This window comes from Eulemur rufifrons, chromosome 7 (assembly GCF_041146395.1).
Source record: "Eulemur rufifrons isolate Redbay chromosome 7, OSU_ERuf_1, whole genome shotgun sequence".
NCBI lineage: Eukaryota > Metazoa > Chordata > Mammalia > Primates > Lemuridae > Eulemur > Eulemur rufifrons.
The window spans coordinates 262,157,765-262,180,319 of NC_090989.1; the positions used below are offsets into that span (position 1 = coordinate 262,157,765).

The 22,555-nt window shown below is 45.2% G+C and overlaps 1 protein-coding gene across 2 annotated transcripts in view; it reads left to right on the plus strand.

The window, feature by feature from the left end:
* The window catches only part of ZNF462 (zinc finger protein 462), a 138,261-nt gene that overhangs the window by 45,977 nt on the left and 69,729 nt on the right, over positions 1-22,555 (plus strand). Inside the window, exons 2-7 of one of the 2 annotated variants that reach the window (XM_069474524.1) lie at positions 5,322-5,570; positions 6,111-11,737; positions 12,507-12,671; positions 14,456-14,559; positions 17,894-18,012; positions 21,899-22,090. In XM_069474524.1, the coding sequence (XP_069330625.1) occupies positions 5,351-5,570; positions 6,111-11,737; positions 12,507-12,671; positions 14,456-14,559; positions 17,894-18,012; positions 21,899-22,090 (6,427 nt within the window). In that variant the 5' untranslated portion in view covers positions 5,322-5,350. The remainder of the gene's footprint in view (positions 1-5,321; positions 5,571-6,110; positions 11,738-12,506; positions 12,672-14,455; positions 14,560-17,893; positions 18,013-21,898; positions 22,091-22,555) is intronic. The other variant, XM_069474525.1, reaches the window with a different exon arrangement.

Here is a 22,555-nt window from a genome sequence, read left to right on the forward strand (position 1 = left end):
AGGACAGCTGTGTCTCTCTTCTAAATTCCTTAATTATTTATCCTCTCTGATATGTTAAACCTTTCATTAGTGTGGTGAATTGCCAAGAGTAGACAGAACTGCTTAGATCATGTAGCAAACAGTATAAACATTTGATAGGACATTTGAAGACCACATAGTGAGCCAGGATCTATAGTACTAACAAATGGTGTGGGATCGTTGGAGGTGGCTTGTTGGTCTATTTTGCTGGTTTGTTTTTTAAAACTATAACATGAGAATGGGACTGATTCTGCCCTAGCTCTTGTGAAATTTGGAGTGCACATGCCCATATCTGAGTTAAAATTAAATCAAGAAAATTAATTATTATATATATATAAAAAATGGACATTCTATATTTGCATTTGTATTTTTGATTCCATAACTGTTATTCCTGAAAGAGATTTCACCTCAATTTCTCAGTTCAGTACTGTTTGGAAAGATGCCTTAAATGCTTATTAAATTATTAGAACTTCCACTTCAGCCATGACAAGAGTAATTGATTAGTAATGATATAGAAACTCCCTTATTGCTAAGAATAGCAACCCAGCATTCACAAGTTTATTAATTAGTGTGTCTCCCTTCTGAATTCCTTAATTATTTTCATCCCATTTTTCATCCTAAGGTCCTGGGGTTGCAATTAGAAATATTAACCTCCCAACCCACACCACAACTCTTTGACCTCATGATAGCAACAGTTTCTGATCTGTAAATAACATTTTTTAGAATGACCTTTAGGTTCCTGATTTTTCTGTCTTTCAAGCTGAACTATTCCAAAGTTTATGCATTCTATTACCTGCCCTTGGATAATTGGTTTTTCCATTCCTAGGAAAGTAAGAAAAGCACAAACAACAGGTGTTCACAAAAGTTTTTTATTAGAATTGTGATTGAGGAGACCTGGGGAGTTCAGTGTCTTATAAATGAAACTAGGTTTCTGGAGTGGACAGAGGAAAAGCACCTTATGGTGTTTCTGGTTCTATTTCTCAGAGGCTTTGAAGGTTATAATTAGTTGCTACTGAATCACATGGCTGTGGTGCTTCACGGCTTTATTTCTGGTCTGCAGTCCTTCAGCCAGAGAACAGGTTAGATCCAGGCAAGGCCTGTGGGTTTTAATTTGGTTGCTTCATGGAGACAGTTGGGATTTTGACTTGAGGACCACATTTCTGCTCCTGGGCCATCCAGCTTAAAGAGCAGTGTTTACCAAGCTGACGTGGACCAGGGTGGATGGTGGCAGGCTTGTAGGAATGCTGCAAAACGTCAAGGACACCTCCCCGCTCCAGTTACGTCTGAGCAGTGAGTTGGAAGGTCACGCCGTGAAGCTGGGGTTTGTCTCCTTTCTTCTTCGCAGGAGGAAAAACTGAGGCAGAATGGATCCCTGGAATTCTGAGCACAGAAACGTGGGTGGGCAAGCGGTATAAATTAAAATTGGTGTTCCTAAGATTGAGAAAGAGCAGCCTGTGTCCATAATTTACTCTTCCCCATTCCCATGTATATATTCCAAATCTTTAACATGATCTGTGGACATGTTTGATGGTTTCCCATCAAAACTCCACCCACATTTTGAAATCCCCCAACTATAAGTGCAAACTGAACCAACCAACAACCAATAATAAATAATACTAAAGAACAATAAATAGTTAGGATGGAGTAGGGGTTTCATGTTAGGAGGACCAATTACTTTAGGTGCTATAGGTTATTTTAGATTGAATCTGGATTCACCTGTCAGGTGTCATCATGGGTGATGTTCAGAGTCATCTTAAGCCTATTTGACCTTAAGGGGCCTGGAGATACTGCGTTAGGGGTAGATGGGGGTGCTCGTTTGATTTGTAGGTTCATTTCATGACCTTTTGAAACAGCATCTCTTTTTAGTTAGTTCAGACACATTTCCTCTTCTGCTTTTGATTTTGCTGATTTGGTGAGAAAAAAATATTGCTAATCTCATAATCACAGTATTATTAAATGATATAAGTAGATATGAGATCAAGGCTTTTAACTTTAAATCTTAATTTTGTAGCAGATCAGTGTCTAGTTTAGCCTCTTAGGGTTGCTGCTCTTCTGGGTTGATAAGGCTGTCAAACACGCAGAGCTTATTTCTCGTCTTTTTTTATCTCGTTGTTGGTTTCTGAGAGGATTACTATCTGCTAGGTCATCCTCATGTCCGGCTTTCTATGTCTCCGTCCTTCCCTACTCCCTTCTTCTTCTCCTGCTCTCACTTTTTGCCCATGTGCACATCCACAGTCTCATAAACACGTCAAGTTTCAGTTTCTTTGATTGTTTGGACCCTGCTAGCAATTCTGTTTCCTCCTGTCAGTGTCTTCAGGAGAAACATATACACAAAGGCAAAATGGCTTTCAAAGTAGGCTGCATCCTCATGTCGGTACTTGGTGCAGACATCAAATTGAAGGCAGTTCAGCTCTACCTGACGCTGGTTCTCTCAGCGGCCTGGAGATTAACCTCTTCTAAGGCTCTGAGCTATTTTTGAGGCAGAGACTGCAACGACATTAAAGCTAGAACCCATTAGGAAATCACTTTCATCATCTCTTCGTTTTCCAAATCAGTGGCTCTTTTTTTCTGATCTCATAACCCTTTAATCTCCTTTGTAGCAGAACAAGGAGACTGTTAGTTTGTGTTTGTAGCGGGTGAAGTTAGCATCCTTGATAACAGCTTCAGAAGACACCAAGATATTAGAGAGCTGCAAAGAGAGATGAATTTCATCTCTAGGTGGATGACTTAATGCTGAAGGTGCCCTGCTTTCATTGTGCAGAACCGTAATTTTTGTTGATGTTGTGCAAACCAGGCTCAAAACTTTCCAAAAGACACGCAGCAGAAAGGCTTTTGTTGCATTATTTCTAAAGGCTTGAAGTTTTGAAGGGAAGAGATTTTGTTTTCCTCTCGGCTGCACAATGGAGCTTTCAGAGAACCTCTTTTAAAAGGAATAGCTACAGCCTTTGTGTTGAAGGGTGTGTCTGTTGGCAGGGTCTGCTGATGCAGACAGACTGGCTGGTGATTAACAAAGGTCATTAGACTTTGGAATCTGGCAAGCAGAGTCGGATGGTATGTCTTCTGTGTGTGGAAGGACGACTCCCAAGAAGCCAAGGCATTCTGGAGGTGCCCCCCACCCCCGGCCGCACCCCCAAATCCTGCTGTAGAACAGGGTCTGGTCCAGGGTCATCCTGCTCTAAGCAGGGCTCTGCTGGGACTAATGAACCAGCATATCAATCATGGAATAAAAGAACCTTTGGAGATCTTGGTGAATGACATTGGAGGAGGAGAAAGGTGCTGCTTTTCGGAGAGTAATGAAAACAGTTAATTCTGTGTTGGGAAGAGAAGAAAGAGCATAGGAGGAGCCCAGCCTGCTCCTCCAGCGTTCATTTCTGATTGCTAGCCTAGCAGGAGCCAGGAGAAGCCATGTTGTGCACGGAGGAGAAGCTCTGAGCTAAAATGGCTGCTCCTAAAGCTCAGAGGACTAGGGCAGCTTAGTGAGTCTTAGAGCTTCAGTGACGCAGGAGCTCATATCTCTTGAAAGTGTGATAAACACATTCAGCAGAGCTGTGGCTTGTTTGGCTGAGATGAAAGGACTAAGCTTGGGGGATGGGGAGTGCACACTGGAGGATCTGCTTTTTTCTGTGAAGTGTTCTAAATGCAGGAGTCGTCTGCACCATGGAAAAATTTGTTTTCAGGTCTAATGGACTGTGCGAAAGGAGACGTGGGGTGGGGCCTCGGTGACTGCTGTAATTTGATCCAGAGCTGATAGCAACCTCTTCCACACAATTTGGGTTGGTGCTTAGACATAAAAGCTTGTGTATCTGGAATATTGAGACTTCGCTGAAAAGACTCCGGTGCACAGTTCAATGTTTATTGAAAAAGGATAAATTGCTGGGTGAAAGAAGAGGAGGTAAATATCTGTGTCTCCCTCTGCAAGCTCGGTCTGTCCAGAGCTGGACTTGCCAGAAGTTATTTTAGCAGGCGATCAGGAGGCTCATGCTTTCATAGAAAACCCTCGTGCGATGGCTCCTTTCACTACATCAACATGTTATCACTGGACTTTGTTCCTCCTGCAGAAATAATTTATCTTTTACAATAAAAGTATAGAGCACTGCATGGTAAAATAGATTTGGCTACAGCTTTAGTTCTTGGGCATCTGGTTCTAGATTACAATGTCTCTGTAGAGTTTGTGGTAAGCTTAAAGAAGTAACTCACTCATTAAGGTAATAACTGGGTATCTGGACTTAGGAAATGTATTAAGATAGGAAGAACGACACCTTCCTAATACATTTTTGACTTCTTAGTGGTGGAACTCTCCATTGAGTTAGAGGGAAGCTTTGTGTATATTTCAGTCACACAGTAACTTGCAGAATTATGATAGCTGGACAAGTTTTGCTTTATTCCCCACTGGGTTCACAGCTTTTTGCATCCCAGTATACACTTCCTGTTTGCAAAGGAGAGAAGTGAAGAAAAGATAAAGTCACAACTTAGTAGCCCCTCTTCAAAACTGCGAGTTTCAGTTGTCTTAATGTAAATTGAGACACCAAGGTGCAACTTTAAACTAGAAACTGGCTTGGCATTCCAAACTCAGTTGTTTGAAAACCTCATGAGAAATATTTTATGACCTAATTAGATTGAAGAAGCTGTTAGGTTATAATTGGTAGGTAGTAAAAGAGCAAATAACCATTTAGCTCATGAAATAAACCCAACTAAACTATTTGGGGAAGGGAGGAAAGAGGTGTGTGTACCCCAATATCAGGAAAGATCTTAAAATACTAAAAGCTACAAAAAACTCTCCATTATCACTTTCAAGATTCAATACTATTTTGCCACTTGGAGATCAAACACCAATGTCATAATATTAAAACAGCTAGTGAAGATTGAAATTTTCCCTTTCTTCTGTGTGGACATCCTCTTTACCTCTGAGAAGGTTCCGGTTGGAAAGAAAAAAAAAAAAGAGTTCAAGGCACAGCCAAAGTCAGTATTAAGTTACCAAGAAATTTGGATTCCGTGGAGAAACTCAGAAACTTTTAAAACTTTTGATGTTATTAAGGGTTTCCTTGACTAATGGCATTTGAAAATATGTGAAACCAGAAAATGTTTTTCTGGGTTTGTTTTCTTCTTTGAAGTTTGGAAGTCAAGGACATCATCTCTATTATGTATGATTGCCTTTCTTTGGCCGATGTTCCAATTGGCAAAGTGTAGTAAGAGAAATCTACTGATATTGGAATTTTTTTCCATTAATGGATGTATAGCCCCGTCGGCTGGAGGTGCGTGATGAGTGCTTTCCTTAAGATGTTTTGTTCTGACTTCCGCCACAGGTTCCTAATGTGAGAGGGTAGACAAGATCATGGAGGTGCTTCAGTGTGATGGCTGTGATTTCAGAGCCCCATCTTACGAAGATCTCAAGGCGCACATTCAGGATGTCCACACGGCATTTCTGCAGCCAACTGACGTGGCTGAGGACAATGGTGATGAGCCACGATCCGGGTCCATGAATGCCAGCAATCAGACAGAGGTGGAGTTTTCGTCTATAAAGGATGAATTTGCGATTGCAGAGGATTTATCAGGTAAATCTGTATGAAGCTCAGTGTATCTGATATATTCTCATTGCCCTTGTTTCTTTTTAGCCTGTAGCCATGGTTCTTAATACGTGTGGCTTTTGCAGAGTTTCTTGCTCTTTGTGAACCATTTTTGTGGTTTAGGCATCACATTTCTCTCAAGTATCCTAGGTTATTGTCTTTTCGGCTTCCTCATGTCTCCTAGTTTCCTTTTAATTTTGACAACAGGTAGTAGGGTGGAAAGTTCTAGAATAAATATTGTAGGTTGTGAACTTGCATTTTTGTAGCCCCGCAGCTCATTTACGGAGATGAAGAGAGTGTTGTACCTAAAGCTGTATGTTGCATCTTCATCCGTGAAAAGATGCAATATACGTGCGTTCATAATGCTCCGTGGATACTCTTCGGGGCCCCATCTTGAAACTTCAGGCCTTTTGAATGTGATGTTTATTAATGAAGAGTAATTGAAATGATGCTGATTTGCATGACTGAATTCTTAATTCTCTTTTGCTTTGCTTTTCTCTTCTCACTCTCCTTATGTTTTCTCTTTAGGTCAAAATGCAGCTGCATTGGGGACGGGAAGTTACTATGGCCACAGTGCAGGATATTACGGTCAGCATATTGCCGCTAATCCCAAACCAATGAACAAGTTTTTTCAATGCAAGTTCTGCGTACGCTACTTCAGGTCAAAAAACCTCCTCATAGAACACACTAGGAAGGTCCATGGAGCTCAAGCTGAAGGGAGTTCAGCAGGACCCCCTGTCCCAGGATCCTTAAATTATAATATCATGATGCACGAGGGATTTGGAAAGGTCTTCTCTTGCCAGTTTTGCACATACAAGTCACCAAGGAGGGCAAGGATAATGAAGCATCAGAAGATGTATCACAAAAACAATTTGAAGGAGACCAGCGCTGCCCCTCCCGCTCCTGCTCCGATGCCAGACCCCGTGGTTCCACCCGTGTCCCTGCAGGACCCCTGCAAGGAACTGCCAGCAGAGGTCGTGGAGCGCAGCATCTTAGAATCCATGGTCAAGCCTTTGACCAAGTCTCGAGGCAACTTCTGTTGTGAGTGGTGCAGCTACCAGACCCCCCGCCGAGAACGCTGGTGTGACCACATGATGAAGAAACACCGCAGCATGGTCAAGATCCTTTCCAGTCTCAGACAGCAACAAGAAGGGACTAGTCTACCGGATGTGCAGAAGAGTGCCCCCAGCCCCACGTCCAACTCCACCTATCTGTCCATGAATGCTGCAAGCCGGGAGATACCCAATACTACCGTCTCCAACTTCAGGGGCTCAATCAGCAACTCCATCATGAGACCCAATTCTTCTTCAGCTTCCAAGTTTTCGCCCATGTCTTACCCTCAGATGAAGCCGAAGTCACCTCACAATTCTGGCCTAGTTAACTTGGCAGAGAGATCCCGTTATGGAATGACTGACATGACCAATTCTTCTGCTGACCTGGAAACTAACAGTATGCTCAATGACTCTAGTTCTGACGAAGAGTTAAATGAAATAGACAGTGAGAACGGTTTAAACGCTATGGATCACCAGACATCAGCCATGTCTGCAGAGCAGCTGATGGGCTCCGATGGCAACAAACTATTGGAGACCAAGGGGATTCCGTTTAGAAGATTCATGAATAGGTTCCAGTGTCCCTTTTGTCCTTTCCTCACCATGCATCGACGTAGCATCTCCCGTCACATAGAAAACATCCACTTATCTGGAAAGACAGCTGTCTACAAATGTGACGAATGTCCGTTTACTTGCAAGAGCTCCTTGAAACTTGGGGCTCACAAACAGTGTCACACGGGTACAACGTCAGATTGGGATGCTGTGAATTCCCAGAGTGAAAGCATTTCTTCCTCACTGAACGAAGGCGTGGTGTCTTATGAGAGCTCCAGCATCAACGGTAGAAAGGCAGGAGTCATGTTGGATCCCTTGCAGCAGCAACAACCACCACCACCGCCACCACCACCACCGCCACCGCCACCGTCACAGCCACAGCCACTGCAGCAGCCACAGCCACCGCAGCTGCAGCCACCACATCAGGTGCCACCACAGCCACAGCCGCCACCCACGCAGCCGCCACAGCCACCCACGCAAGCCCCGCCCCTGCACCCTTACAAGTGCACCATGTGCAATTACTCCACCACGACTCTGAAAGGGCTACGGGTCCATCAGCAGCATAAACATTCGTTCTGTGACAATTTGCCAAAATTCGAGGGGCAGCCCTCAAGCCTACCATTGGAAAATGAGACAGACAGCCACCCCTCTTCCAGCAACACTGTGAAGAAAAGTCAGACCTCAATTCTTGGGTTGTCCTCCAAGAACAATTTTGTAGCTAAGGCCTCTAGGAAGCTCGCTAATGACTTTCCCCTCGATTTGTCACCCGTGAAGAAGAGAACTAGGATTGACGAGATAGCCAGCAACCTGCAGAGCAAAATCAACCAAACCAAACAGCAGGAAGATGCGGTGATCAATGTTGAGGATGATGAGGAGGAAGAGGAAGACAACGAAGTGGAGATAGAGGTTGAGTTGGACAGGGAAGAAGAGCCGACAGAACCAATCATGGAGGTGCCCACTTCCTTTTCAGCCCAGCAGATTTGGGTGAGAGATACCAGTGAGCCGCCGAAGGAATCCAACTTCAGAAGTGTCACCCACGATTACAACGCCACCAACGGGGCCGAGATTGAGCTTACCCTTTCTGAAGATGAAGAGGATTATTACGGCTCCTCAACAAACATGAAAGATCACCAAGTTTCCAGTACTGCTCTGCTGAATACCCAAACTCCTATCTATGGAACTGAGCACAGTAATGAAAATACGGACTTTGGTGACTCTGGAAGGCTTTACTATTGCAAACACTGTGACTTTAACAACAAATCTGCCCGGAGTGTTAGCACCCACTACCAACGAATGCACCCGTACATTAAATTCAGCTTTAGGTACATCTTGGACCCCAATGATCACAGTGCGGTGTACAGGTGCCTGGAATGCTACATTGATTACACCAACTTCGAAGATCTCCAGCAGCATTACGGCGAACACCACCCAGAGGCCATGAATGTACTCAACTTTGACCATTCGGACCTGATCTACCGGTGTCGGTTTTGTTCATACACGAGCCCGAATGTTAGAAGCCTGATGCCACATTACCAAAGAATGCATCCCACCGTGAAGATCAACAACGCGATGATATTTTCAAGCTATGTAGTGGAGCAGCAAGAAGGGCTGAATACTGAATCCCAGACCCTGAGGGAGATTCTGAATTCGGCTCCCAAGAACATGGCAACTTCCACCCCCGTGGCTCGTGGTGGCGGTATTCCAGCAACGTTTAATAAAAACACTCCTTCAAAGACCTTTACTCCTGAATGTGAAAATCAGAAGGACCCTGCGGTCAACACCGTTGTCGTTTACGATTGTGACGTTTGCTCATTTGCAAGCCCCAACATGCATTCTGTCTTGGTTCATTACCAGAAGAAACACCCTGAAGAAAAGGCTTCCTACTTTAGGATCCAGAAAACCATGCGAATGGTGTCTGTGGACAGGGGCTCTGCCCTTTCTCAATTATCATTTGAGGTGGGTGCTCCAATGTCTCCCAAAATGTCCAACATGGGTTCCCCACCCCCCCCACAACCCCCGCCACCAGACCTCAGTACTGAGCTTTACTACTGCAAACACTGCTCCTACAGCAATCGGTCAGTTGTGGGAGTGCTTGTCCACTACCAGAAGAGACACCCAGAAATAAAGGTTACTGCCAAATATATCAGACAGGCTCCTCCCACAGCTGCAATGATGAGAGGGGCCGAAGGGCCCCAAGGCTCCCCCCGGCCACCCGCCCCCCTGCCACAGCTGAACCGAAGCAGCTCTGAGAGAGATGGCCCCCCTGTGGAGAATGAGATGTTCTTTTGCCAGCACTGTGATTATGGGAACCGGACGGTCAAAGGTGTCCTCATCCATTATCAGAAGAAGCACCGAGACTTCAAGGCTAACGCGGATGTGATCCGGCAGCACACGGCCACCATCCGGAGCCTCTGTGACCGCAACCAGAAGAAGCCTGCCAGTTGTGTGCTTGTCCCCCCGTCGAACCTGGAGCGGGACAAAACTAAACTCCGAGCACTCAAATGTAGGCAGTGCTCATATACCTCCCCCTACTTCTATGCACTGAGGAAGCATATCAAGAAAGACCACCCCGCCCTAAAGGCCACAGTCACGTCCATCATGCGATGGGCGTTTCTGGACGGCTTGATAGAAGCTGGCTACCACTGCGAGTGGTGCATCTATTCCCACACGGAGCCTAGTGGTTTGCTCCTGCATTACCAAAGGAGGCATCCCGAGCATTACGTCGATTACACTTACATGGCTACCAAACTCTGGGCAGGGCCCGACCCTTCCCCTCCCTCTCTCACGATGCCAGCCGAAGCCAAAACCTACAGATGCAGGGACTGTGTTTTTGAAGCCGTCTCCATCTGGGACATCACCAATCACTACCAAGCATTCCACCCCTGGGCCATGAATGGCGATGAGTCAGTGCTGCTGGATATCATCAAAGAGAAAGATGCCATCGAGAAGCCCCTTCTTGCATCCGAAGAGTTGGCAGGCCCTGTGAATTGTGAAAACAGCATGCCCACCCCACTCCCGGAGCAGGAAGCCGAATGTCCAGAGGACGCAAGACTTTCCCCCGAGAAGAGCATGCAGCTAGCTTCAGCCAACCCCGCCATTTCCTCCACCCCGTACCAGTGTACGGTGTGCCAGTCTGAGTATAACAACTTGCACGGGCTTCTCACCCACTATGGGAAGAAGCACCCCGGCATGAAGGTGAAGGCTGCTGACTTTGCCCAGGACATCGACATCAACCCAGGTGCCGTCTACAAATGCAGGCATTGCCCGTACATCAACACCCGCATCCACGGCGTCCTGACCCACTACCAGAAGCGACACCCGTCCATCAAGGTGACCGCCGAGGACTTCGTGCACGACGTGGAGCAGTCGGCTGACATATCCCAGAACGACGTGGAGGAGACCAGCAGGATCTTCAAGCAGGGCTATGGTGCCTACCGGTGCAAGCTGTGTCCATACACGCACGGCACTTTGGAGAAACTCAAAATCCACTACGAGAAGTATCACAATCAGCCCGAATTTGATGTCTTTTCCCAGTCGCCCCCGAAGCTGCCTGTCCCCCTTGAGCCTGAGATGACCACTGAAGTGAGCCCCTCCCAAGTCTCCCTCACCGAGGAGGAGGTGGGAGAGGAGCCGGTGTCCACGTCTCACTTCTCTACCTCGCACCTGGTCTCCCACACTGTGTTCCGGTGCCAGCTCTGCAAGTACTTCTGCTCCACGAGGAAGGGGATTGCCAGGCACTACCGCATCAAGCACAACAATGTCCGAGCCCAGCCCGAGGGCAAGAACAACCTCTTCAAGTGTGCCCTGTGTGCCTACACCAACCCCATCCGCAAAGGACTGGCGGCCCACTACCAGAAGCGCCACGACATCGATGCGTATTACACGCACTGCCTGGCAGCCTCCCGGACCATCAGCGACAAGCCCAACAAGGTGATCATCCCGTCCCCGCCCAAGGACGACTCCCCTCAGCTGAGCGAGGAACTCCGGAGGGCAGTGGAGAAGAAGAAGTGCTCCCTGTGCGCCTTCCAGTCGTTCAGCAAGAAGGGCATCGTGTCCCATTACATGAAGCGCCACCCGGGGGTGTTCCCAAAGAAGCAGCATGCCAGCAAGCTGGGGGGCTACTTCACCGCCGTCTACGCGGACGAGCACGAGAAGCCCCCGCTCTTGGAGGAAGAGGAGAGAAGCGGCAGCTTTGAGAAAGCCGAGGTGGAAGGCGAAGCTCAGGAAATCGAGTGGCTCCCGTTCCGCTGCATCAAGTGCTTCAAGCTGTCCTTTAGCACGGCGGAGCTGCTGTGCATGCACTACACTGACCACCACAGCCGGGACCTCAAGAGGGACTTCGTCATTCTGGGCAACGGCCCCCGCTTGCAGAACTCAGCCTACCAGTGTAAGCACTGTGATAGCAAACTGCAAAGCACAGCCGAGCTGACCTCACACTTGAGCATTCACAATGAGGAATTCCAGAAGCGTGCCAAACGTCAGGAGAGGAGGAAACAGCTTTTGAGCAAGCAGAAATATGCAGATGGTGCTTTTGCAGATTTCAAACAAGAGAGGGTAAGGATATGTTTTGATTTCCCTTCCCCCAGGAGGCCTCTCATCACTGGTGCCCACATGCACTTCTTCGTTGCCAGCCAAACTGCTGCAGGCTTCCTAGTGACTTAGCTTGCCAGAGAGCTCAATAAGTCAATTAAACGTTTCGAGCTTGACTATTCCCCATTCCGTGCTCACCCCTCTCCACAGTCCTGTTTCCCTCCTGCCCTCCCTTTGACTCCTCCTGTGGCTCCCCGTGGGTGGTGTCTATGTGTGTCCTTCTGCCAAGTAGCCTTATCTGAAGCCTAGTTTTACGACGATGCTCGCTCTTTCCTAAGGCAGTGTGAGCTGTCTCTGGGTATCATTAGCACTTCTCAGCCATGTCTTGGTCTTCAGTGTTTGCTACATGAACCTAACATCTCCAGGAGTAGATCTTTTTTTTTTTAAAATCAAGAAGTTCATTAATGGCGCAGCTATGCAACGTTTCACCTGCGTAGTTGAAACTGGTTTGAAAACCAGGTAACGTAGTGGCAGTGACGATGAGCTTCTACACAGAAATCTTCTCTACTCACAAGCCGTTAACATTTTTGGGTTCCAGAGACTTTGCATAGTAGGCAGTGTGCCACGACTCTGATGAATTCGTTATATAAAAATACTCATACTCGCCTATATCTCCCTTGGTTTTAACCTGCTAATCTGCTTTAAAATAAAATATGCTAGTAAACTGCAAGAATAAATTCCAGCAATTGAGGGAGGGCTCGGAGTACTGATGGCTACCACTGTATTTTACCAGCCTTTTGGTCACTTAGAAGAGGTGCCAAAGACCAAGGAGAGGAAAGTGGTGGGCTACAAATGTAAATTCTGTGTGGAAGTGCACCCGACGCTCCGAGCCATCTGCAATCACCTCCGAAAGCACGTCCAGTATGGCAATGTCCCAGCTGTGTCAGCCGCTGTGAAGGTGAGAACGGGAAGGTCTGGATGAGCCTGGATGAGCGTTCTGGTGTGTGAGCGATTCGAGTTACTGATTAACCCCATTGCTTAAAGCAGCTCAGGAAAGAGCATCTCAGGATGCGGGCATTCCTGAGTTATGCTTGGATTGGTTTGGCTTGTTTTGATTTCTTTGCAGGTTGGACCTTCCTCATCTTTCTGTTCAGGGAAAGGTCGAGTTTCGCTCTGGTTTCCTTCCACGCGGATAGTTTGGTGGCAACAGAAGGTCCAGGATTCTCGGTCTAGGAGGCTTCGGGTCGTCCTTCTATTCTACGTTTAGTTGCCATTAGGTCTTCGCCCTTCCAAGTTGCCCAAGCTCTTGAGAGGAATCAAGTGGGTTCTGTTCCCATCATCTTCTGCTCCTCCCACTGCCTGACTTCTTGCTGTTCTCATCTGGTTGAGGATGCAGAGAGCCCAGGAGAATCTGTCTTTGACTTCTTATCCTGGGTCCTCTGGGGAGTGCAAGAGACATTAACTCTAAAACCAAAAGCCTTTGCATCACGGTTGACCCTTAGCCTTTGACCTGGTTTGTCTCCTCCATCCTCTCTCCCCATAGGATGCTAATAAGTGCCTTGCCTTCCCCCCCCCCCCACCTCTGTTAGGCCACCTGTTTTGAACATCATGATCCTAATAGCAGCCACCGTTTCAGTAACCCAGCCACCACCCTCGTCTTCCAGGATATTGCTAAGCACCTATCATTTATGAACACAGAAGTCACTTCAGGGTTCTGGCCTTTCTCTTTGGATACATGAATATATTTTTGTCATCTGCCCTTCTTGATCTTGCATCCTGTTTTGCCAATTTAGCATGAAGGTAAAGCCTCTATTTTTCTTCATTGAAGACTGGAGCCTTCTGTCTTTTGGCAGAACAGTGGCAACCCAGAGACAGCAGCAGTCAGCTTCGTCCACACACCCCTGCAGTGTGTCCCAGACTCGTTTCCTGGGAGCCCGTGAGAGAGACAGAGCGGCTCATCCTGTGTAATCAGTAATTCAAGGAGCAGCCTCAAAAAATGGATGACTTAAAACCAGGCTGCTCCTTCAGTTTTTGAATCCATTATGCAGCAACCTCCAGTCAAAGAGTGAAGTCACTGTTTGTGGGGTGGGGACAGAGAGCAGGGTCCTTTGCTTTGCATCCTTTCCAAATGGTGACCCCAGGCTCCTAGATGGCCACACTACTCTGCTTTATTCTCTTCCTTCCTTTCTCTCTTTCCTTTGAGCTATAACCCTGACCCAACTTTATGTCAGCTTAGATGGGATTGCAATTTGAATTTTCTTTTCAAGATTGGGGGAGAAGTGAGTGAACTGTCTTCAGAGTGGGAGAGCCCCTCTCTCACAATTCCCAGGCGGTAGCAACCTGTATCCGGATACATTGTCCTCAGATCACCACCACTGCATGAAGAATGGCAGTCGGGCTTGCCCTCCCTGTAGGGGGAGCCAGCGAGGCAGGGGAGGAAGCTTTGACAGGAGATGCTGATGAGTTTGGGAGAATGAAGGGAGAAGAGGAAAGTTGGGGGCAATGACGATGGATATTTATTTTGTTGGTGGGGCATGTGTGTGTGTGTGGTTCTCTTAGCAGGAGGCTGAAGACCCTGCCCACTTGTTCCTGGATGGATTGGAAGCAGCCAAAGATGCCAGTGGCGCCCTGGTTGGCCGGGTGGATAGTGAACACTGCTTGCTTGATGGAATGTTGGAGGATGAAACCCGGCCGGGGGGATACCATTGCAGTCAATGTGACAGAGTCCTGATGTCCATGCAGGGGCTGCGTTCTCATGAGAGGAGCCACCTGGCCCTGGCCATGTTTACCCGCGAGGACAAGTACAGCTGCCAGTATTGCTCCTTTGTTTCTGCTTTCAGGCACAAGTAAGTGCTCCTGGGTGGTCACTAGTGTCTACTGGGAGAAAGTGTCATAGTAGCAGGCAAAAGCTAAGCTAGAGCGGGAGAAGTTTGGATGAGTAAGAAGCCCTCACTCATGGTTCACACCTGCTGCTGTGTCACCTTGAGCCTCAGTTCCCTCATCTGTAAAATGGAGCTAAGAACGGAGATTAATTGGATGGCATTAGATTTGGCAACTACAGGCATTCTAGAGATGAGAATTGGAGGAATGGTTATGATTTGCCCAAGAGAAGACACAGCTACAGGGAGGAGATGAGATAACTGATGCATCTGTCAAACATTCAGCCAAAGTCTGATCATCCTTTAAGGAAATAGTAAAGTTCCCTTTGGAAAACTGAGCTGTTAAGGAGGTCAGATGAGCACTGTTAACCCATGTGACCAAAGAATCATTGCTTGTGATTTTTCAAAAGACCTTGAAAGGAAAAGAAGTTTATGGTTGCCAAAGAGTTGCTTGAATACAGGGAGGCTGGACAGGGAACTTCCCATCACTCATCACAGCATTAAAAGTTTGGGGTAGGCATGCAAAGCTTTTTGGGGAGATGGGAAGAGGAGTGGTTCGAGAACAACTTTTTGTTGCCTTTCTCTTTCAACTGTATAAAAGAGAGATGAATATTCAATAATGCATTCTGACAGGCTTGGATGAGGGTGACTGATTAGAAGACTGACATGTTTATTTTTATGATGATCAGAAATAAATGATGGGCTGTTTGCGTCTTTAAAAAGGCAAAGCTCTAGTTAGTGGTTGTTGCAAAGCATCAGGAACAATGTCTGTACAGAGATTAGGATGGGTTGTAAACTTTTTCTTATTATACAGAGCCGGATAGCTAATCTTTGTCATCAGATCCATACGTTGGCCTGGAACTTGCGGAGTTCTCTTCAAGTCATTAAGTATTTATTGAACAGCATCTGTCACATGGTCTGACACACAGCAGAACCTCCCTGAATAATTGTGAATAAATGAATACACCCTGTGCCAGGCACTGTGCTCTGGGGGAAGATAAAGATGACTAGGGACATGGTCTGTAATCTGTGGGGATTTAGGGTCTAGGGTTTATAAAGCAACCATACAAATGGCTCAGCAAAATAAGGCATGCCTTAAAAAAAAAAAAAAAAAAAAAAGAACAATAAAATACATAGTTGAAACACTATGAAGTTTCAACAAAGGGAAATGTTGCCTTTACTTTGGAAGAGTCAGGAAGGTTTTAGGAAGTAAAGAGCATTTGAGTCAAGTCTTAAAGTAGGAAGATAAGACTTGGGTAGTTTGCAAAGGCCATAAGATATGGAGGAAAAGCTGAGGGGGAGAAGGTGAGGCCTGTTGGAAGCCCAGCTGGTGGTTTGCTCTGACTAATCCTTAAGTTACATGTAAAGGAATAGTGGACGATAAAGTCCAAATACTTGAGCAGAGACCATATTTGGAGTTTTTAGGTGCCAAGAAATAGTATTTTCTAATTGAAATTACTGGGAACAGGAAGAGTCTGGAATTAGTTAAGTAATTATAATTGCTCACATTTATTGCATCTCACTGTATACTAGGCACTGTACTAAGTGCCTTCAAGTATTATTCCTCTCATTCTCAAAACAGCCCTATAAGGTATGGTTCCATTATTGCCTCCATTATATGAATAAGAAAAGTGAGGCCTAGAGAGGTTAAGTAACTTGCCCAAGGACACACAGCTTATAAATAATAGCTGGGATTTTATCCCAGGTAGTCTGACTCCATAGCTTGTGCTCTGGAGTTAAAAAAAAAAAGGTTGGGGAGATCAATTAAGAAGCAGTAAGAGTAGCTGATCCAAGAAGTTAGGGAATGGTTGAAGGAATGGATCTGCATGACTTGGAAAAATCGACTTAATGCATGGGATGAGGGACAAAGTAAAGTACAAATGGCACTGAGGTTTTCAGTCTGGTTGACTGGGACAATGGTAGTGCCATTTGTAGAAACAAAGAAGTGAAGAAGAGAATTTGTTTTGTAGAAAAAGACAGATGGTGGCCAGGCGTGGTGGCTCACGCCTGTAATCCTAGCACTCTGGGAGGCCGAGGTGGGCGGATCGTTTGAGCTCAGGAGTTCGTGACCAGCCTGAGCAAGAGCGAGACCTCATCTCTACTAAAAATAGAAAGAAATTATATGGACAGCTAAAAATATATATAGAAAAAATTAGCCGGGCATGGTGGCGCATGCCTGTAGTCCCAGCTACTCGGGAGGCTGAGACAGGAGGATCGCTTGAGCTCAGGAGTTTGAGGTTGCTGTGAGCTAGGCTGACGCCACGGTACTCACTCTAGCCTGGGCAACAGAGTGAGACTCTGTCTCAAAAAAAAAAAAAAAAAAAAAAGAAAAAGACAGATGGGTTTGTTTGGGACATGTTGAGTGTAGACAGCTAAAGGACATGCAGGTGGAGGTGTCCAGAGGCAACTGAAAATGCTGCTTTGGAACTCAGGGGAGCATTATGTGTTTAAATGGTAAGCAGTACCATTCCCATACGAGTCATTTAGAATGGAATTCAGTTCTTTGGAGTACTACATACAAATTAGAACTTCTTCCCACACCTTGTAGGGTAGATTTATTATTTTTTTAGGCCAGTAGTTATTGTGAAGTACCAGGGGTTCGTTGTAACTAAATAACTTCCCTTATAAGTTGCTTCTGGAGGACTGACGTACAGTGAACATGATTGCGTTTATCAGAAGGGATGGCCAGCCTTTTGAGCACGTGAGTCCTTGAAGCACACTTGCACCACGCCTGCGTATTAACATAGATACTGAGAACAAGACAGCTGCATTGCAAGACGGTCAATCACTCTGGAACCTCCCTTCCCTACTCTAGTGTTGATGATAAAAACAGAGTTAAAATGTAGAAAGAAGTCAGCCCTTTCAGCCCTTTTCAAATGCTAAATTTCACTAATTCCCCTTCTCTTTTTGAGTAAGTTAGAAGACACATTGATAGGCACTCTCACTGGCTTGGCAGAAAACTTGAATTCACCCATATTGTTGTGCCTTCTCTTTTTGGATCCATTCTGCCAAATAGCAGTGCTCTGAGAAGCGAAAATAAAGGTGTCTCCCATGACCTGTTACCATTGCCATATCTTTCAATCCAAAAAGATGTCTTGATTTCTTCTGTTAGCTTCCCTTTCTCTTAGAGTAGGTACAACTCTCGCCAATTAAATAATTTGGTAAGTGCCATTATTGGAAAATAAACAAAAGGGCTTTGAACATCTTAGAAGTGGGATTCCTAGAAAAGGGCAATGAGAAAATGTATGAAATTTTTAATCTTGTCATTTTCTTTTTTTCTTTTTTTTCCTTCTGCATCAAGTTTGGATCGCCATATGCAAACCCACCACGGACACCACAAACCATTCCGATGCAAACTCTGCTCCTTCAAGTCCTCCTACAACAGCCGGCTGAAAACGCATATACTCAAAGCTCACGCTGGTGAGTTGGTATTCATGATGAACAAGCTCGTCAGCACTCTCTGAGTTTGTAATCTCATGGTCTTTCTTGAATAAAGTTTTAAATTTCTTTCCCACACTTGAGGCATAAGTTATTCTTGAGCTGGTTGCATGTTCAGTTTTGTTTTTATCTGTGAAACAGATAAAATTATTAAAGAAAATCCCTTAAAGCCAAAATAATACAAAGCCCATGTCACCTATGACATGGTTGATTGATGCTACTCACAGGTTAGAATTAGGCTGCTTTGTTTTTATAAAGAAATTTCTAAATTACTTAGCCTTTCGTGTGGAGCTGGAGAGAATTGTTATGTCTGCTAGAGAGACTTTTCAACTAAAATAAAGTTATCATCTTAAGGAAGTTTGAAGGGACAAAGAGAACTCAAAATGGGTGAGATTTCTCAAGAGATGCCCTTAGATACCGTTCTATACACCAGATAGAAAATTATTAATACTTTGGGTCATAAGTGTCCAGGAGCTGTGCTGGTTTCTCTGTCACTTAGTTGTTCCATCTCATTGTTCATTAGAGAAAATTTGGAAATGAAAGAAGAGATATAGTCGGTCCTCCATGATCTTATTATCTAAAGACCACTGTGGTTAACACTTGGTATGTCATGAACATCTCTTACCTACAGACCCTGCACTAACCATGTGCTATTCCTCATCTTACTCAGTGCTCGTGACAATCCTAAAGGGAAGGTATTGTGAAACGTCTCTTGTGCCTTGTAGAATACTTGGCAACACTTTGAACAGTGTTGTAAAAACTGCCTAGAACCTGGGTCCTTCACTTTTGCCATCTCCCCATACTCTGTGCAAACGGACCATGTCTCTTCACGATGTCTTGCGTGTTGGCTACTGTTGAACTGACTTAACTCAGTAAATTTACCCAAGCCTCCCAGCTGCCCCAGGCTCCATAGGGGTCAGGGATGGGACAGGAAAATTCGCTATAGAGGCCTTTCTCTATCTTTTAGTATTTTTCTGTCTCCGGGAAGCTTCTACTAAAGTCTATGGAGTAAGTGGCTTCAGAGCTCAAACCACTCTTTTCTAACTTGTGGATATTGTAAATTATTCAGCCGGGGCACCATCCTGGTGAATTCTTCCCACAGGCCTCAGCCTTGTCAAAAGCACTTTTACCAGTGAGAGCCGGGTAGATGATTCGGCCCGTGGGAAGGACTTTGAAAGAGCCTCAGAGACTGCACACTGACTCCAGGGCAGTAACTAAAGTGTCTGTTCTTGGAGCTGACCAAGGATACTGGCCTCGCGGTGCACATTGGCTGGAAAAAGAGAGCATCCTGTAAGAAAGATTGAGTGTAATGTATAATAACTCAGTTTTCCACACACTTTGGAACCTCGGTCTCCGAGACATGGCTGTTAGCCATTGAGAGGGGCTTGGCTTGGAGAGAGCAATACATTTTCTAAAAGACTCTTGGCTCATCTTGTCTGTTCTAGATGGATTCTTTTATTTCAAAGGGTCAAAAGTAGTGTGGACTAACGAAATCATCTGGATTTGAATTCGCTCTCAGGTTGTGCGACTCACAACCACCCAGCAAGGTTCATACAACCGAGCTGGCATTACAAAATGAAAAATAGAATAAGGAGACCAGTAGTATTATATGTAATATCATATATATTAGTAAATACCATTGTTCACTGACCAGCATTGTCGTCTAGTACCTAAAGAGGGAACAACTTATGTTTTTGTTTGGAACCTCTGACTTCTTTGAACTTCTGTTCTGCCTTGTGCTGTGGAAATTCAGGGTTCCCTATAGTTCTCTTCAAGACTTTCTTGGGAATGTAGGCTCCGGAGGTCAACAGTGGTGAGAAGAAGGCTTAATTGCAGAACTTGGATGCTGTGCTCACTTCACATGCGAAACCATTTAGTAATTTTCATGGTGGCAGGGAAGGAACAATCTCAGTTGGTTAAAATCAAGGGCAGAGATTTACCTTCCAATTCTTGTTTCTCTCAATATTTATCTCGAGACCACCAGCTTTGTCTGTTCATTTTCAGTGGCCCAGAAAACTTTCATTACTACAAATCCTATTTTTTCCCTCTTCTTTTTCCTTCTCTTTCTTCTCTGATTTTTAAATTTCACCTTAAAAATAAATGTTTAAAAATACAGGTTCATTAGAGAAAGTCTGGAAGTGAAAGAAGAAATGTAGTCAGACAACCATAATCTTATTATCTAAAGACCACTCCTGTTAACATCTGATACATTTCCAGTCATTTTCTCTGTAATTATTTTTAACACTTGTAATTAGCATGTAATCTAGGAAATATTTTGCCTTTCTATTTATTTTTCTTTCCTATGTTATTACAAACACTGAAGAAAATTCAAGAATTGATTTTAATGGAATGATAGTTCATCAAGAGGATATGTCACACTTAATTGTTTCCTTATGGTTGGAAATTTAGGTTGTTTCATACCTTTTTTCAAGCCTAAATAATGTATATTTCTAAGTAAAGCTTTCCATGTAGTAAAAGATATTTCCTTAATATAAAAGACTCTTAGAAGTAGAAGGACTGGGTTGGAGGCATGAGCATTTCTAAGTCTATTGTTATGAAAAGCAGAATTAATCATAACCGGTATATATCTGTCCAACAACATAAGCATGCCTATTTCACACTTTTACTTCTCAAATGTAATTAATTTAAAAGCTGACTTATGGCAAAGGTAAATCACACTCTACCTCAATTTGGTCATGGTGATCTGTGTTGTATTTCAGTGGCATAAAATTAATTAAAAGAAAAATATTTTTACTTAGATGTGCTCTTTATTGAAGAATATTGGAGATGCACACACTCATCCTCCCCATGTTTACATATACAGTTCTCTCCATTAGAGAAATGACTTACTTTACCCATTTCTGCCCTATTGACTAGATAGGGAAACGCAGTTTTATGCTGAGGTTGGTGAACTGGTCCAAAAAAAAATTATATATATATATGTTTTATATATATGAATATATGTATTTATATATAGGGTATGTGGCATGAGGAGGTATGTAGTTAGCAAGGAAATAGAGACTAAGAATCATACAACAGAGTGACTTTGTGCTTGAGAAGCCACTGGTAGATCTTTGGAATAAGAGTTAAGCATATTATTTTCTGTGGTCGATAAAAAGGCAACCTTGAATGAAACCTGACTTGTTCATTTGTAGTGGAGAGAGAGAGAGGGATTGGGGAATCTTTCTTTTTTTTTTTTTTTTTTTTGAGACAGAGTCTCACTCTGTTGCCCAGGCTAGAGTGAGTGCCGTGGCGTCAGCCTAGCTCACAGCAACCTCAAACTCCTGGGCTCAAGCGATCCTCCTGCCTCAGCCTCCCGAGTAGCTGGGACTACAGGCATGCACCACCATGCCCGGCTAATTTTTTTCTATATATATTTTTAGCTGTCCATATAATTTCTTTCTATTTTTAGTAGAGATGGGGTCTCGCTCTTGCTCAGGCTGGTCTCGAACTCCTGAGCTCAAACGATCCGCCCACCTCGGCCTCCCAGAGTGCTAGGATTACAGGCGTGAGCCACCGCGCCCGGCCTGGGGAATCTTTCTGAAGGCGGGATCATAGGCAGTTGGGTTTCACTCCCTGTGGGGAATCAGCTCATCCCCGCCCTCTGCCCTTAGATCATGCAATGAGAAGGGGCCAGCCCGCTTGATTCTGGAGCCCGCGGAAGAGTTTCGATCCCAAAGGCGATCCCAAAGGCGCAGTGTGGCTGTGGGAGGGGGCAGGTAGTTGGTCCGGGGGAGTTCATTCCTAGACCATGAAGCCCGAGAGGCCCTTCTGTAGCGCAAATCAACCGTGTTGTTTTGTTCTCCACCCCGCTCATACCCTTCTCCCCTCTTTTCCCTGTCTGCCCCTTGCCACCATCTTCTCCCAGGTGAACATGCCTACAAGTGTTCTTGGTGCTCCTTTTCCACCATGACAATCAGCCAGTTGAAGGAACACTCCCTCAAGGTCCACGGAAAAGCCCTGACCCTCCCCAGGCCGCGGATCGTCAGTCTCCTCTCGTCGCACGCCCACCACTCCTCCCAGAAAGCCACCCCCGCCGAAGACGTGGAAGACTCCAACGGTAAAAGTGGGCTCCGAGCCAGAATTAACCACTCGGGGTCGAGGTGGGCCGGGATTCCTTGCCAATCATTCTCTTCAGAGGAAAATCTTAGGTGCAGACATGACGGGTCAAGTGAAGGAAGAAACGTGAAAAGGTCAAAATTGTAGAAATGGAAGAGGGAGGGGGAAGGCGCTCACTGCCCATGTGTGTGGCGCCATGATGAGAGTGGCAGTCGGTCTCGTTTGCGGAGGGAGCTTGTCGTTTGCGGAGGGAGCTTGTCGAGTGGGAGGGGTGAGTGTTGGGTCCTTCCTGTGTGGTTTCGGTCAGGAAAGCGAGTGGAGTACCAGGCAGATCGCTTTGTTTTTATTTATATCCTGTCTTATTCTAAAAAATGTACATATGTGCTCTGAAGAGTTTGGGGTGCCAGATATGTAAGTTAATGACACAAAATTCAGAGTAGGAATAGAAAGGGTGAGCGAGTGGGCA